General features: G+C 38.7%; 1 protein-coding gene across 4 annotated transcripts in view; it reads left to right on the top strand.

The window, feature by feature from the left end:
* Positions 1 to 17,910, top strand: part of TBL1X (transducin beta like 1 X-linked) — a 191,909-nt gene extending 173,999 nt beyond the window's left edge. For all 4 annotated transcript variants that reach the window (XM_042038089.1, XM_042038078.1, XM_042038092.1 and 1 more), the window contains 9 exons: positions 382 to 445; positions 545 to 642; positions 2,171 to 2,231; positions 6,619 to 6,740; positions 8,226 to 8,300; positions 10,213 to 10,340; positions 11,482 to 11,647; positions 12,383 to 12,484; positions 13,572 to 17,910. In XM_042038089.1, coding sequence (XP_041894023.1) covers positions 382 to 445; positions 545 to 642; positions 2,171 to 2,231; positions 6,619 to 6,740; positions 8,226 to 8,300; positions 10,213 to 10,340; positions 11,482 to 11,647; positions 12,383 to 12,484; positions 13,572 to 13,598 — 843 coding nt within the window. In that variant the 3' untranslated portion in view covers positions 13,599 to 17,910. The remainder of the gene's footprint in view (positions 1 to 381; positions 446 to 544; positions 643 to 2,170; positions 2,232 to 6,618; positions 6,741 to 8,225; positions 8,301 to 10,212; positions 10,341 to 11,481; positions 11,648 to 12,382; positions 12,485 to 13,571) is intronic.
* Positions 17,911 to 18,405: the final 495 nt, after the last annotated feature.

Here is an 18,405-nt window from a genome sequence, read left to right as displayed (position 1 = left end):
TTTTATAGGTCCTCTATGTCTAAAAAGTAGTATCTGTTTGTTATCTGGAAGAAGCCCATAGAACTTGTTATAGCTTGTTTTCTTTTTCTAATCTCTTTGATTAAATGGCTCATATCTGATGGTATAGCCCAATATTTCACTTTATGTTAGAGGGTTTTATCTTCTCTGGGCTGTCTGCAGTAATAACCTTTAGTTATTAGTAATAACCTTTAGTTAGTTAGATTTAAACCTTTAGTTTAAATCATAGCATAATCTGTCTCAGTGAGTGGACTCAGAATTCCCATAAATCACAATTAGCAAATCTTAAAAAAGAAAGAAAAAGATTGGTTGAAACATATTTTATCTCATATCAACCTTTGCCATTTATATATGTTCCAACAGAGTGATGGAACACTATTGGCTACAGGCTCATATGATGGTTTTGCAAGAATATGGACAGAAGATGGTAAGTCAAACATTTATTGTTATTAAGCACCAAACAGCAGTGAACTGAATTTGACTATTTTGTAAAGAAATTGTAATAATAACCTGTTCTTTATTCCAGGTAACCTTGCAAGCACCTTAGGTCAACATAAAGGTCCAATATTTGCCCTGAAATGGAACAAAAAGGGGAATTATATTTTAAGTGCTGGTGTTGATAAAGTGAGTTTTAAAAATACATTATTCTAACATAAAAGTGTGCTGATGAGTGAGCTTGTGCTGCTAAATTCCTTAAGATTATTTTCTTCTTCAGGCATCTTGTAGAGTTTACATTTCTTTAATATATTTTAGTGCATGTTGATTACATTTTTGAGGCTGTATAAATGTATACTGTTCTCATGGAAAATACTTAACTTTAAAAAAAATTGTGTAAAATTGCATCTTAGGTGTGTCTCTGTTAAGGAAGGAACTGCTTCCAGTACTTACATTTGTAGTTTTATCAGCTAACTATTTACAGGAAGAAAGTGATCTTAAAGATACCACACCTTTTAGCTCATCTAAGTGTTGAAACTTTTATTTGAATAAAATATATATGGCTTCCTCTGGAAATATGCAAAAAAATTATAGTTCTGGACTGAAAATCAAGCAAAACAGTTTTGCAAAATAGTTACAGCTGAGTGCACATTAGAGATTAAAATGAACAGATGACTGATGATGATGAGCACAAATCCATTAAAACTGAAACTGGAAAGTACACAGCATTCATCTTGCCTAACTTTCAGTGTCTGAAAATTAGATGCATATGTCATCCTTGGCCTCCTTTATAAAAATTCAGAGAGAAAAATGGCGCTTCCAAAGGATAGGCTGCATGGCCTGTGTTCCAGTGAGATGCACTGACAGGGCTTCTCTCCAGCGGCTGGCAGGGGGAGTCTAGCTGAGGTTTGTACGTTTGTAGGCTCAGTGAATCCCTATATTTTCATATCCTTGTGAAAATGGAAACTTATTCGCTTTAATACTGGCTTAAATTCAGCTACACTGCTCTCCCAATGGTAGTTCCATTACGCTGGGAAACTTACATTCTCAATAAAAGCAGCGTTTCTTTAGGTGATCCATTATCAGCAAGATGATGCATCCTTAATTTATTTTCTGGAAGTATATATTGCCAATAAATTGACAATTCACTCAGAAGGTGGTATTGAGCTCTACAGGGGACGTGCTCACATGTGCTGTGAGTATGGATTAAACCTGTAGTAAGCCAATTACACTTGAGTCCGTACCACCTCAGTGGCAAGAAGTATTGTGTACTCTGCTGATAGAAAAACATTTCACTTGTTGGTTTAATTGTTAGAAATGGGGTTCAGGATCATTTTGAAGTAGAATTCAACTTGCATCTTTTGAAGGGGGAAAAAGTGTTCTTTAAAGATGGGAACTGAAACAGCTTTTTCAATATGCGTATTAAAAATGTGTGGTGTTGTCTTCTAGTGCTATTCAGAGAGGATATGCCCATCCTTCATAGTTATATTGCTTCTTCTGTGGGCATGATACTTCTTTATCTACACCTAGATTATTATTCCGTAATATCTGGAAGTGATTCCTGGTTTTCCCGCTTTTGAGAACACAAGGCTCTCTGTAGTCAATAATTTTATCAGTTCATCATTTGGAATTGCTACTTAGTGAGGGTGCTCTTTGGGTTTTTTTCTCTGAGCTGAACAGTCACTAATCTTTTTTTCCACCCTTTCTTTGGATGCAGACAACAATAATTTGGGATGCTCACACAGGAGAAGCTAAACAGCAATTTCCTTTCCATTCAGGTACTTTTTGCATAACTCTTGTTAGGAAAATGAAATGTAGTTTTTAATTCTGTCAATGTACTTTATCCATATCTGCCAGAGAAAAGTTTCAATCAAGTTTTTTTGTGCTTTGACTATCCTGAGTATCATGGCTGGTGGGTTTATTCTCACATCAGAAAGACGCAGTTCTGTGAGAATCAGCTTTGAAAGTCAAACTGTTTTTAGGAGAGGATTTGTACACCAGCCATGTGTACCTAACTGAACGGTCCTGTTGTTATCTATGTGCTTGAATAGTACCAGGTGGTGATTCATGAAGAGAACTTTCAGTGGAGGTGTCTGGGATCTTTTCCATTCTCTGCTCCTGTTTCAATGAAGCTGATTTGAAGCAGAAGCAGGCAGATCTCTCATGCACCTTGCATTCACCACTGCACTCATGAAGGTCCTCAGAATTTCTTAGCTTTTACTTTTAACTTGAAATTCTTCAATATTTGCTTTCTCTGATTATTGGAAATCATTTGCCAGCCTTGAGTTTCAAAACCTTGCTGCACCAAAACCCTGCTTGGATGGTTACTTGTAGATCTGTTTCAAGAAGACAGGAGATGTCACAGATACTAAATAATCTTGAGTAACAGACAGTCACTGACATAATCTGAAATTCACCTGAGACCAGACTTGTAAGATGATGCCTGAATTCATGATCCGTAGTGGCTGAGTTGCCATAGTGAAGAATTTTAAGGGGTATAGTCAAACTGAGTTTAAAACCATGCGAACATTCTGGATTTTGGTGCTAGAGGTGTTCATCTTCGTAGTTCACTGTAACTAATCCATTGTTAAATACAGCAGATTTTCACAAGGTGCTGAATGATGTTTAAAAACACGTCTTTTGATACTAATTTTAAAACATTATTTTGCACATGCTTTTAAACTCAATTTCTAGTTGTTCTTATTCTCACATTTACACAGATATTAATAACATGCAATAGCAATCTAAATGGTTATTCGACAGCAGACAAAAAGTATGTCCATGGACACAGCAAATCCATACTCTGCATTTTTATCACTCATCTCCTCATTTATTAATGCAGCTGTCAGTTTAGAGGAGTTGGTGTCTGCTGACAGATTTTCTCACTGTGGCATTTATTTATCTACCGTAACTGTTCCGTAACAGCAAACTTTACACATAGAGTGATTCAGTTAATGAGACTCTTAATCCTTGGATCCCTAACTAGTAATCTAGTTGTGGATTCAGAACTTGGTTGCTCCTTCAGAATCATATTCACTGACATGTAAGCTGTCTTAGCAGTGATGTGCATCAACAACAAGTCACTCTGTTCCCCTTTTAGCAAGTTGAAAACTCAGCTATATCTACCAATGCAAAATGTCCATGTACATTAAAAGATTATTTTAAAAATTCTTACTGCACACACTGTCTTTGGACTGTGAGACACAACTGAAGCTTAGCTATGGAGAAGCTCATCTTTTTAATTTTTTTTCACTATTTCAAATATGTTTTCATAGCAAAGTAAAGCAGTTAAAGGAAATACTATTATTAAGGAAATTGCTGACCGGAGAAAGCATATTTCCTACAAAACCTTCTTAAAATCAGCCAGACTCTCTACTCACTTTGTCCTTGCAAGTCTAAAGCCACAAAGACCTCACCTTTGGGTCACCAGAACAAACTGAGAACAAATTCATTTCCATGTGTGGAATCTGAAAACCTTGTCTACACAAGGATTAAAGGTGGCGTTTTAACAATTAAAAGTCTTGTCCAGTCAGGGTACACTTCCTTTAACACATACTTCTTTGAAGTCTGGAGGTAGTTGGCCTGGGAATAACATAAGGTTTTTTTACTCTCTGCTTCTTTACAACAACTGGTTTAGTTTACACCATGTGGACTAAACTGTCATCTTAAAACACATAAGGAAGACTCCTTTGTTTGGGTGTTGAAGGCCTCCATGTCATTGGTGTTCCCATGTAATTTTTAAGGTTTTTTGGTCAAAATATGTAAGTTTGCAGATAAGTAGCTTCTAGGATTTCATTATTTTTTGCAAAACTATGAATCATCATAGGGCATTTGATCAAAATACATATTCACAAAACTTATTTCTTTAAAAAGGAGCTAAATAATCCAATTTTGACATCTGCTGATAGATACGGACTGATGTCTGCACATGCAGGAACAAATTGTTTAATTGATACCAAAAGAGGTATTTGTCTTACCCCAATTTTAGCCATCTAGTTGTGTAGTGACAGGACAAGGGATGAATTGATTAAAACTGAAAGACAAAAGGTTTAGATTAGATATCATTAATAATTCTTTACTGTGAGGGTGGTGAGGCACTGGAAGAGACTGCCCGGAGAAGCTCAGGTTGGATGGAGCTCTGAGTGATCTGGTCTAGTAAAAGGTGTCCCTGTCCACAGCAGGGGGGCTGGAACTAGGTGTTCCTTAGGGTCCCTTCCAACCTAAACCATTCTATGATTCTGTGATCCAAGTGCTCTGAATCACACCTAAATTTGTTCTGAAAAAGCTTAAATTAACAGATAATTATTGTAACACTTTTATTGTTGTTTTTTATTTTAGCTGCATTTTTTAAGGATTTGTTGCTGCTTTTATTATGATATATTATGATATTCTAATTGGTTTTATGCAATTGGCTAGTGTCCTGTGGTTTTGGAAATACTTTGGCAATTTTATTATTTACATCAAGAACCATGTTTGGTTGAATTTTTTGGACCACTTTATGCAGTTACTTATCCAGTAAACATATGGTTGAGTCCACCAGTAAATGAATCAGTGTTAATTATCAGCACTTTATGATTCAAATTATGCTGCAGTGTAAATCCATAGCTTTAGGTGCCAATAGCTCTCTGAAAATGAGTTTTTGACTCATACATATCATACTAGATACTAGCCCTGAAGGCATATTGCTATTAATGATGATAGACTTTTGTTTGCTTTGAAATAGTAATACAAAGCTTGCATCATAAAAAGAAAGACAAACAGGCAGTTAAAGAAAGATCTTTTATTGTTTCCTGATCCTCATTCACGTTCATTGGAAAATTCAAAAGTAGTCTGCCTTCCTCACACAAATTTCCTTTATATTTCTGCAAGGCAGTAATTCCTTACCTGTCGTACAGAATTACTGATCTTTCTCATTAATACTGAAAAAAACTCTAGTCTGTGAAACAATGTTAGTCCTCCATTCTCATTTAGAGAGCTACCTGATGATTCAGAAGGTGATATGGATCTATTTTGTTTTGCAGTTCATAAAAATTATAATAGGAAAAACATATCTAAATGTAACAGGCTTGTCAGAACAGGTATCTTTTCACCTCTGTATTACCAAAGTATCTTTCTAAACATGTTTGAGTAAGGAATTTCTTGGTTTCATTTTAATGATAAATTTGCATTGTATCTTTGCCAGGAAGCGACTCAACTTTGTTTCCTATATGCTGGTCTCATTCTGGCACACTTGCTTTTAACAAGAGTGTGCTGAGAATGAAGATTTCTATATTTTAGCAAGTCTTATGTCATCCTCTGGAGGGCAGCTAAACTCTATCCTGAGGGAAAAAGCCCAAGCAGCAGTCATAGAAACACAAGCAAGCTGTTTGTCAGGAGCTCCCTCCTGCTCCTTCTTGTACTCTGCAGTCATGTGCTGGAAAAGTGGTTTGGGGATTTTTTGCCATTCTTTTTGCAAAGTGTGTGTGTGTTGCACACAGGCACTATTTACATGCTCATGTGTTCTCTGCACACAGAGTTTTGTTAGTTCAGTGCTAGTTAATGCCAAACCCTCTACAGAAACTCTTCCACTCATTTCAGATGAGGATGATCAATGTACCTGCCTAAAATCAGTCCCCAAGCAAATTAAACTGCATTTTAATATTATCAATCCACGTGCCTGCACAGAATGATAGGTTTGTATCAGTGGTTGCATAAAGCTCTGGTGCCAAGAGACACAGCCACCTGCTCCTCCACCTTGCCATGTGTTGTGTCTGGCATTCACAGGAATATCCTTGTCTAACCCAGATGAAATTATCCACATTTTTTCTGGGTTAGTTTTCTTTCAGTTTCTTCACTGAACTGGCTTACAGAGGGATGAATTTTGGACATAGCCCATGATATGTGTAGCTGGGAGCAGAGAGGGTGGAGGTAGTGTTTCACCCTGCTTACGTAACTTAACCCAAAAGATTCTCATAAGTAGATGCCATGCAAAGCATCCAGATTATCCATTGGAATAGAAAAAATAATTTGTGCCCTTCAGACAGTCCCTATAACCGACAACAGGTGACAGACCAAGAACTAGCCTGTAGTTTGTTTCATCCAGATAGGTGATAGGAGGAAGATTATTTGGGATAACTGTTTCTTTGTCACGATCCCTGATGTTCCTTCTGTTGTTTGTATTCACAGCTCCTGCTCTGGATGTAGACTGGCAGAACAACACTACTTTTGCCTCCTGCAGTACTGACATGTGCATTCATGTATGCAGACTTGGCTGTGATCGTCCCGTTAAAACCTTTCAAGGACACACAGTAAGTTTAACAAGTCCAAAATGTTAGTGATAAAGTCACAGCAATGTGTTGTAATGATGGCAGATGATGTGTTTGCAGGGTATGTTCTAGCAGCAAAGGTGTTACACCCTGTTGTTTCCCTAAAAACATATTCCTTGGGAGTGATTCACTGCCTGTGAGAAGGGATAAATGTTGTAAATCGCTGTGGGAGGTAAAACCTCTGACTTAAACAGTGAGTGTGTTTCTATGTAGCATGAGCTGCAGACTAAAGGCACATTCATAAATAAGATTCTGGTTTTTGCTGGCTTAATTTCCTTTACTAAATGAGAGTTGTGAATAAGGAGAGAACAGTTTGCTTCCAGCCATTGTTCAGTTTTAGAATCAATTTAGACATAGATTTAGAATCTAATAAGATATATTTAAGATGTATTTCCCTGCTCTTTTCTTGGTGGTATTTAATGACTGTCAAAGGTTACTTTTTTTATGTTTCATTTGTGAGAAAATCTGCTATCATATACTGACCCATAATTTAGATGTTAGCTCCCAGAACTTGCTATCTCCCCGTTGAAGAAACACTGTGCATTTGGAGACTTTTATCTTAGTCTGTGGTTAAACTGATATTTCATGACAGGTTGTATGTTCCTAACAACAGACTGGTGCTTTTTATGATTATATGAAACGCACCATTTTGTACATGATCCAAATTTTCACTTCAAATATATCTATACTTGCTTTTAATTATTACTATAACATGTGAAATATATAAAGCAAAATTTAAATATTTTTAGGATTGTTTTCACTGAGACCCTGAGCCAATTTATATTTTTAAGACAACAGTCTTTCCCTTTTTATGAAGTGCTTTTTTTCTCCTTATCTATAACCCTGGAAAAGCATGGCAAACTTACTCATTATCAAGGGGATACACTAGGCTTAGTTAAGTACAAAGTGCTAGAAAGACTGATAGAGAGAGCATCCTAAACTGTTTAATTTTCCATCATGGAATTCATTTACACATAAACCTCTCTTTAGAGAGACCAGCATTGTTGTAGAGCTATGATATGAAGAATTACCAAGTCCACAAAACTTTACATCCCACCAGGATCAGTATTTTCTGTTGAAAATTCATCTCTCTGAGTCTACAGAACATTAATTAAAGAAATGCCTCCATTTTAAAAAGAAGCTAATGCTGTATCAGCAATCTGTCTGGTTTAAGGGTTTATTTAAATCCTAGGATATGAAGAGAGGATAGGAGAAACTTTGTGCCAGAACACACATCAGAAGATTGTTTGTGTGGATTTTCACAAGCACAGGGTGGTTCCACTCCAAAATGCCACTTAAAAAGCGTGTTGGGGTGGCAGCACTGCTTTTGTTCACCTCTAAAAGCACCCAGCACTGTAATTTGTGGATGAACTTGTTCCATGCACAAACCTTGAGTGCCCTCTGTTGAGGGCCCAGTACAATGCAGTAACTGGAATATTTGCTTAATAAAATCACTCTTGATTTCAGAACGAAGTGAATGCAATCAAATGGGACCCATCTGGCATGCTACTAGCATCTTGCTCCGATGACATGACATTAAAGGTAAAATAATTTCCATTCCTGCTGTTCAAAAAGTAAGGACAAAAAATTATGTCTCTTTTTCAGTCTTTTCCAGAATGATAGTACTGTATCTCTTCAAACTCTGCATGAGCAGTAGTTTCCATTTTGTCCCATATTTCCTAAACCAAATCTGAAAGATTGAACACAGGGAAGCAAACCCTGGGGAAATTGAGGCATCCTATCCAAATAAGTGTTACATGACTGATATGCCACTGTCACAGAAAAGTCATCATTTACATATAGATAATATAGAACTTCAGCAGCCCAAAAGCCTTTCTCATTTTACTTTTCCAGCCACATCAAATCAAGGCTATGTCTGTGTAGCAGTAGCTGTATGTAGTTACAGCAAAGCAGTCCTGCTGGATTGTTGGTTTATGCTGGTTCCTCGAAGAAAGTAAATATCCCAGGAAATACTTGGTTTTGTGGATAGAATTGTACCAGTAATAATTTCCTAGCACTGTGATTGTGTTAATTAAGATTCAGATCTCTTTGCACTGCTGATTGACACAGCTGAAGCGTGGGACATTTCTAGCATGACACTGAGACAGCAGCGGAATTTGCAGATAGGAGTTAAGTGAATGTCAGCGTTATGAATATTTCCTCTTCATAGACTGACTTCTGCTCTGACTCTGCCACATACCCACTGCGCTTTTCATCATTCTGGATTCCAGATGTGTTCTTGCAGACTAGTGACAGAGCTGGAAATTTACAGAAAACAGGGCCAAAAGGGAGCACCTTGTCTGTCACACTGCCACAAAGCAGTATTGCGTAACTATTCTTGCTCTGCTTAAACATCCTGACCCAGTGGTAGCACATCTTTTTGGTGCCCAGTTGCAGGCTGTGTTTTAAAAACCACCATGGCTCAGTTCAAATTCCTGACCACTGAATTTGGCACAAGGGATAGTGGTTTGCTATCCCTGGCCTCATGTGTTTATAAAAACCTTCAGTGATGGAGACTTCAAGTGCTCCAAATTAAGGCAATTATTCTTCTTCCTTTTCCTTTATAAATCATTCCTCTCCAACTTCTTTTTCTTCTCTATTTTTGGAATTCATGATCTTTTCCTGTAACTTCTTGGAACATGCTGCCTGTCAGCCATAGAACATGGCTGAGCTTTGTGTAGCATTTCCAAAAGCAGTCTCAGGTACACTGATGGGAATTCAGCATAAGAGCACATCATTCCTCTCATGGTGCAGACTTACAACAACTGAGTTAAATCATTACTACATTTTTGGTATCTCTCTGAAACTGACTGACTAAATTTGAGTTATTTTCCCTGCTGTGAATTCCTTCATCTTATTTTCTCAGTTAGCTGAAGAAAAGGGGTGCTAAATTACCTGTCATCTATATTGTGCCTACTCTTCATCTCACACTGAAGTATTTGGTCATGTAACACTGCAGAAACAGCTGACTGTCTTCCACCTTCTGTACTGTTAAAAACATGAGGAAGACAAATGGAGTTCAGGAGGAAATGGAAAATTTTACTGGCATAAGAGAAAATTGCTGTGTTCTAAGTAGCCCTGAGAAGGCCAAGGCTGTAATTTTCTTCTCATTCTTTAAAATGACTGCTGTTGCAATGTGTGAATAAAATTCAAGTTAAACTTCTTCAAATAGATTAACTTACACTTCTGTGTGAAAATAGTTACTGGCTCTGGGAGGTACAGAAATTCTTTAGTTCTTATCTATTGAATAAATGCTATTAAATATGTAACTTTTTCCCCTATTGGAGTTATTTTAATATATGTGCCAAATTGCTGTATTAATAAATTATGTGTATTCAGGTGAGTCGAGATCTCAAATAAACAAATGGTAAGAATAACACAGAACTGAAATAACACAGCTGAGAAGAGATTAATAATGTTGCCGTTTTCCCCCTTCATTATTTCTCTGACTTAGATTTGGAGTATGAAGCAAGATACCTGTGTACATGATCTTCAGGCTCACAGCAAAGAGATTTATACTATCAAATGGAGCCCTACAGGACCAGGCACCAGCAACCCAAACTCCAACATCATGTTAGCAAGGTAAAAAATACACCTCTTTTTCTTGCCTGCCAAGAAGAAGGATCATCTTTCTGACATGTAACCCTACTATCACTTTGCCATCAGTCTTCCTGCAGACAATTCCACTAAAAAGTATCTGTGTATGTAACTCAGGGGGATGGATACAAAGGGAAAGGATTCATATTTGAAAAAGGAAAGGGAAAAAAGAAAGAAAATTGAATCATGTGATATTTAACTTTTCAGCTGCTTTGACAAAATGGTTTTAAATTTGGCATTGCACTTTCACATCCAGCATCAGGGTGTTAGGAGTGAAAATCCTGAGGCTGGTGGCACCCCTTCAGGCAGTAATGGTTTCTAACTGGGGTCGTGCAACTCACCTGGGCAGATACAGATGATTTTTGTAGCCTTCTTAGCTAACAGAGAAAAGTTTGGATAGTCTTTAAAATTCCACTTGAAAATCTGTGCAAAATTCTTCTTTGAGCTTAGGAAATATATTTACTTGTAGAGTTTCAGTTGATGGTAGTACTGTGAGATTATCTGATCAGCTCATGGGGTGTGCAGTTTGGGGAGGAGTTGTACTGAAACTGGTTTATTTTACTCCTTAGTCTGGGAGTGGACATGGAAGAACTCCACTTTCTTGGAGTTATTCTTTTAATATTTTTTTAATGCAAATTATTTCCTTTGCCTTTCTCTAAGCCCACAGTTTGGGATTTAAATGGAATGCAGCAAAAAGCATCACTGAAACAAAGTGAAAAGAATCAGTTCTAGAGAATTACAAAATTCTAATTCATTAAACAATGTGAATCCACCATGAATAAGCTCTCTCTGAAACCATTTATCCTATTAATGACAATATTTACTTGACCTTCCTGAATAACCAGAGGTAGAATCTCAAAAGGGCTTGGCCTTCTTAGGGCTACATTCAGCACATCCAGATAGGCCCTAAAGGTCTTCATACAAGAATTCAGTTCTACAGCTGTAGTTCTTAAGATAAAAAACATAAGGGCTGTGGTATATATTAGCTTTTCTGTTTGAAACATTATGTGTTGCTTAGCCAAGGGAAAAAAATCCTGTGGTATTCTCTTATAAAATTGACAGTATCACACTGCAAATTGATTAACACCCAAATTACAACATTCTTGTGTTTGAATGCTTCTTGCAGTGCTTCGTTTGATTCCACTGTTCGGCTGTGGGACGTTGACCGAGGAGTCTGCATCCATACATTAACAAAGCATCAAGAGCCTGTCTACAGTGTAGCTTTTAGTCCTGATGGAAAATATCTAGCCAGTGGGTCCTTTGACAAATGTGTCCATATATGGAATACTCAGGTACTGTTTTGCCTCATGTGAAGCATATCTGGTTTAAATGACACATTAATAGCAAAAGCTTAAGTGGAAAATGTATGTACCTAGGTCATGCATGACCTGCCTGCCAGGGTGAACCTGATTGTATTGGCTGGCACAAATCCATGGCAGGTGAGTCACTCAGGTGCAGTGAGGTGACCGCCCAGAACAGTTCTGCTCGGTCTGCTTTGTATGCTAAAACACGTACCGTGCATGAAAATAGGTACATTGCTTTGGGTCATCAGCTTTTAAAGCAAAGGTGTGGATTGATTCTTCTAAGTTAGGGATACTTTTATTTAGTTACAAAGTGAGTTCAGCTGTGAGTCTGATGCTCCTGGCTTAGACTTTGTGAAGAGGAGATACAGGGGACTGGTGATACTCTGGAGAAAAGTGGAACATCATAGTGCCACAGATGTAGTTCTGGATACTGATGCCTCCTGAATTAGCAGTAAACTTTAAAGAGGAGCACATCAGCCTGATTCCCCAGGCCTTTACTGTTACAAAGTTGACAAAAACAGATGTCTTGAGCGTCCTCTTGTTTCTGGAGGAGCCTGTTACTCTTCATTATCAAAGACCTGTTTCCTAACCAGTTTCCATCACTGTATGGAGATGGCCATAGCTGGGTGACCTGAATAGCTCCCCCTTTTAATGTAGTGCCACATGACAGAAAAAGAAGGGGAACTTCTGTATCCAACGTCTGCGTGCTGTTTTGCTTTGTAGAGCGGAACTCTAGTACATAGCTACAGAGGCACCGGGGGCATCTTTGAAGTCTGCTGGAATGCTAGAGGAGACAAAGTGGGAGCAAGCGCATCAGATGGATCGGTAAGGATCATCAAACACTGCAAAGGTTGGGTGGAGATTTCTTTTCAGGGGAGCATCAACAAAAAACAGGATGCTGTATTTGCCTCTTGGGGACAGAGCCAAAGGCAGAGGCAGCTCAAGACATAAATAAGTAGCTCTGTGTAGTGTCTTAAAAACGCTCCTGCTTTGAAAGGTTTCGAATACTAGGAGGTGGTATTCCTGTTGGAAATGAAGAATGCTTGTGGAACAGGTGAATACTGCTGAAGATGAGAATGACTTTTAAATACATATTTGACAAGAACAACAATGGTGGTGTTTCTATCATTATCTGTCAATTTTTAATGAAGATCAGATCATAGCAGTCAACTCTGTAACAAAGTTATCCTGGGGCTGAGTTTGATTCCACAGAAGAATATTCCTATTCCCTTAAATAGGGATAGCTAAAGGAGGAATTTTTCAGCATGATGCCCAAAGATTTTGTCATGTGGTAAGGGAGAAATACTGCTGTGGAGATACTGATTATTCCTTACTATTTTTTTGCTGTTAATGTTACTTCTAAAAAAATTCAATTGTAGCATGATCATCTTGTGAAGGACACACACGGCTGGCTGACATAACTGCTTTGGAGCAGTATTTTTCAACTCTCAACAAAGAGAACACCTATGACATGATTCAGTTGTTTGAGCTTAGTTGTGCCATCTCAGATGGTGCCATGCCTGGCTGGCAACAGCTGCTCCAAATGGGCACATATCCACTGTCATGCCTGCCAAGCCTGCATCTGTTTTGGATATATTTCAGAAGTGGAAGTGGATGTGATATTCAGGCAACTGAATAGATCCCATAATCTTATGGGATGTACCACCAAAATGTTTGTTTGTAAACCAATGAAAGCCCAGCTAAATGTTAAATCTATGGGTTTCACTTGGGCTTTCTCCCATTTCAGTTTATTCCTTTACTTGTGTGCCTGTAAACCAGTACTTGAGACAGGCTGATTTGAAGCTGGGGAGTGTAACATCCAGCTGGCTGGCCCCCTGTGCACAAGGTGTATGAATGGGATTTCCACACCACCTTCACAAACTGTTCTTAACGCGGGGTCTTCTCTCTGCAGGTTTGTGTTCTAGATCTGCGGAAGTAAAAGTGAAATGTTTTAGAAGAAATTTCAAATGGACCAGCAGTGAATGTGTGGGGAGAAGCACTCTTCAAAACTATTCTTAACAGCTCCAGAACTGTACAAACTTGAACGAAGTTAGAGTGTACCATGAAACCAACTCTCCCTGGCCACAGGTGACTTGTATTTTGTCCGTAACCTTCATCAAGGAGTAAAAACGCAGTCACTTCAGAGGGGGAGGGAATGGTTTCCACCTGGAACATTCAGCCTTGGAAGCATGAAGCCACCAGCTAGGCATTGCACTGTTTGGTTTGCATCTGAGAACTTACTCTGATGGCTGGGGAAAAAAAAGCTGTGCCAAAAAAAAATTAATAAAAAGGAAAAAAAAAAAAAGGAAAAAAAAAAGAAAAATGCTGTGATAAACCAAAAGGGAAAAAAATCCTCCTCCATGTGGTGTTGTATTTTTTCCTTCCAATTTGGACACTACAGTTGCTCTCCCAAAGGACGTTCAAAGACCAGTTTGTACTGATGAAATGCTCAACTTTGTAATCACAACACTTTCTATTTTCTAGACTACTTTTTTTGTTCAGTGGTTTTTCTATCAGCTGGAATATTACAGCCTGGAGGATCCCAGGCTTAGGGTGAAACTTTTGTTTTGCTTTTATTTCTCCCTTCCACTCCCAACTTTTCCTTCCTTTTTTTTCTCCTCTTTCTTTTTGCCCCCTTTTTTTTTTCTCTTTTCCCTGTATGCCCATAGTAGATGCAGCCAGGTGGACATGACAATGAAAATTTTTGACAGACTGCTTCTCCTCTCTTCTACATCTTCCTTTTCGTTTCTTTCTCTCACTTTAAAAGAAAAAAAAATCCTCCATGCTTCAGATCTTAGCGTCTCAAGGGCACTTTCAGCAAATTGTGTAATAAGTGCTTTATATAAGAATGCAGTGCTGGGGAAGATTTTTACAGGAGAAAGATGACTTTTAACAGAAAGAACCCAGTGTATTTTTGGAAAAAAAATATTTTTTATGTTAAACAGTTTTAAAAGCCTAAAATGGCCACAAAATAGACCAGTTGTGTAATTCAAGCAAAAAGAATGACACAGAGTCCAGGGAACATGAAAGGCGCAGTATCCTTTTTCTCTCCTCTCTCAGAAAGTGCTGTAAGAAAAAATGGTGTTTGATACAAAAAATACCAGTCCTTTACTAAGGTCCTTTTCCAGCAGCCAGCTATTTACATAGTCTCATTTCTTTTTTTTTTTGGCTGTTTGATGATGTAAACTTATTCAAAGAGATTCAGAAGCCTGAGACTATGAATATAGCATTCATTTTCTCTAGTCCATATTTTTGTTTGTTTTCAGTAACCAGGAGAAAATGCTTGTGTATCTGCTTTCCTCTAAAGATAATTCAGATTTTGACAGAACACGGGTTTGGCCACCTGTGGCCTTGCTGAGCAGTGCTGTCTTCCACTATTCATTATTCCAGTAAGTCACTGGGGTTTTACCACTGACTTAATGAGACCAGTTGAACTGAAATATGTTGACTGCCACTGTCACTGTTGAAGAATGGACTCTTGCCAAGCTCCTGTCCATCCATGGACCACACACACCAAGAAGGCGGCTGTGCCATTGCAGCGGGTGGTGCTGCTGTCACCCTCAGCCATGCATGTGCTGCATCCTGCAAGGAAAGCTCTGGGTCTGCACTTGGAGGCTCACTGTCTGCCCACACAGGTTTAGCCTCGAGGGTGTCCTCAGTGTGGTGCTTAGGAGCCAACCTTGAATTCATTAGGTGATGACATCATAAAGGATATATAAGTTCTATCTCAACATGTAAACCACTATAAAGTTGCAGGGGGTGAAATGATCAGAATGACCATGGAGAGTTGCCAAGCACCACCTATCCACTTTGGACAAGATTTCCTTACTGCAACCCTGACACCTGCACAGATGCCAACTGAAGACTGCATTACTCTAATTAAGGAAATGGTGAATGCAAAGAAGGACATATAGGCAGAGTTTAGTGGAAGTGCTGTAAACTATAAGGCAGCCTTGGGGTGGTGTCAGACATTACTTAGATCCTCAGAACTGGCCAGGTCACACAGGTGTCTTCTCTAGCCCACAGCCTAGGCTAGGATCTGTAGGAGAGAGAAAACAGGCCACAGACCTCTTAACAGATCTAGAACCTTCCTGCCCAAAGTCTCTGTAACATGGCATCTTACCCTTGGTTTGACCACAGCTGCTGAAGGTTTGATTTGATCTGAGCAAATCCAGAGCCCTCAGGCTGAACTGGTGGTGTGAGACCTGCTGAGCCCCAAGGCATCATCATGGAATCTGAAGACTATCTTTTATTGGGAGTTTTCTTTTCGTTATGCTTGCATCTGTAGGGGATCTTAGTCCTGCCAGTGAAACTAGCCACTGCCAGCTTCAGCTGCATTTCTTAAAGATACACCTTTGGAAAGGAGAAAAGAATGGAAAGAAGTAATTGCTAAAAGTATTACTCAGTCCTGAGGTGAAAACAGTTATGTGGGATTTTGGTTATTAGTGATAGTTAGGCTTGTTTGTAATTTATCTCAAATAATTGAATGCCGGGCAATATCAAGGATTATTTTTGGTGTTAGATGCTTTTATGCATTGGTTTTAGTTTTCTGCACCAAGAGCATGGCTGTAGATCACCATGTGGCAGTTTTGCACTCTTTTATAGATAACCACATGTACCTGCCAATTTAAAGTCACTACTTTTTAAAAGAAGAGAGGACTTGCTCAACGAGAGTCTTGAATACAAAGGCGTAATGTGGTTTTATAAAGCACGGTTTGGACAATAATTTGATTGCAGTCACTGCATGTAAACAGTTAAATTCCTACGCTGCTTTTTGGTGGCATTTCTGAGAATAACAAGCAGAAGTTGCTGGTCTGTGGGAGAGCAGCACTGATGGGGCTCTGGCCTTGCCTCTGTCCCTTGAGTGACACCTGAATAGGCCAGACCTCAGGATTTGAAGAGATTAATTTGCTCAATGCTGCATGACTGGCTGGCTCCACAGCCTGTGTTTCATAGTTGTTCCCAGGATAGCTACTGTAGATAACAGGGCAGTGTCCGTGACGCCTGTTCCTTTTCCTTTTTTTTCCATTTTTTTAATTTGTCAGAACAGCACTTTCTCTCTGCTTTCCTACATGGAGGTAAGAAGCCAAGAGAAACAACATTTGAATATCAGTTGGTTTGCAAAGCTCATGTGTGAGAGAGGCTGCTGCTCCAGAAGATTTTTTATATGGACCACCTGAGTTAAAAGCAATGTATGTGAGTAGCTAAGAAAATTCACTTTTCTTCCCCTCCACAGCTAAAATGAGAGCTGTTAAGGAAGACAGAAGGTGTAGTTGCAAAGGTTAATCTTAGCCTTAGGATGTGGTTTCTTCGGGACATGGACAGTGGGGGGAGAGGCTTTTCGAGGCTGTAGTTCAAGGTGGATGTCTCAGCCTAGATCTGCAGCACTGTGCTTCTGGGAACTTTCCCTCCCCTCCAGCAGCAGCGCATTCCCGAGCTGGTAGAGCCTCTCCGTGACTCCCCTGCAGCAGAACTGCACGAAGCAACAGCCCAGGGGACTTCCTAAGATTTCTTCTTAGAATTTTGTTTATAGTTCTTTGTAACAGAAGAGAAATGGAAAAACCTAAGTGACCAAACAGGATTGAGAAACGACCCAGAGACTTGCTGGATTTTTATTATTGCTGGCTGTCTGGAACTGGCCTGGAAGTGAAAAAAACCCAGTTTCTGAAAAACCACTATACTCTGTGGGTTAGAAGGATACTGAATCTTTTATGTAGAAAACACTGGGTCCCTTATGGGGCAATAAAGGGCCTGACTTACAGGGTTATACACACATTAACCCCATGCTACATCTTAGAAATTTCCTTTTAATTTGTTTAAAAAAAAAAAAAAAATAGCTAATTTTAGAGCCAAGTGAAGTGCACTTTGTCAAATGTAAGGGTCTGCTTTGTTTTTGGGTTTCTTTTTCTTTTTCCCTTTTTAATTTTTCCTCCTTTTTTTTTCCTCTTACTGCCTTTTTAAAAGATGTGGTTCTTTGTCAATTGCAGAAATGTTCTTTCAGCCACTCACTGAAATTCTGAATTCTGGCTTCTGCAGTTTTTATTGTCTGTGTCAGACTTGCAGCCAGACTTGGTTCTCATTTAAGCATTTCCCAGGTTCTGTTGAAACAACATCAACCCTTATTTTGTTTCTCCCCCACCCACACTTTCTTCAAATTCACCTTGTGTATTGTAGCTCATTTGTTTTAAGGAGAGAATCAACAGATCATATTCAGTGTCTTGAATAAATTGCTATATTTTGATATTAGAGAATTCTGTGCGTGTTGTTCCTTATTCTTTCCTGGCTGTTTTGCATCCTGCGCATGAGTTGGGGTTGAGTGACTAAAGTTGTGATGTGGTGGCACTGGCCTGTGGGTATTTAAAGACCTTGACCATGGGTTCGTAGGATTTCGCAATATACAGGGCATGGAGGCTTTAGCCTCTAATTTTCTTTACTTTATTACAGATTACCACACACACCACACAACTCACCATTAGCAAGTACACCTATAAGAAAGCAAATATATATATATATATATAGCTATTACAAAGTAGTATCTGCAGCATTGGTATAGCAACAATCAATGATACAGCAACAATAAATTTATAGCAGCAATCAGTTGTACCAGCACCCAATAGTAGTAGCAATTTATGGATAGTTATGTGTGTGTGCATATATATATATATATATATGTTACAGGTTACAACTAAGTTGTTAGTACTGAAGCAAACTTGGCAGTAATATAACAGCAGACACATTTAGGACAG

Source organism: Corvus kubaryi, unplaced genomic scaffold, assembly GCF_017639235.1.
Source record: "Corvus kubaryi isolate FWS band 111438036 unplaced genomic scaffold, C.kubaryi_AGA036_p1.0 133, whole genome shotgun sequence".
In the NCBI taxonomy this organism is placed as follows: Eukaryota; Metazoa; Chordata; class Aves; order Passeriformes; family Corvidae; genus Corvus; species Corvus kubaryi.
The sequence above is the reverse complement of the archived record's forward strand: the minus strand, read 5'-3'. Positions and strand labels throughout refer to the sequence as shown.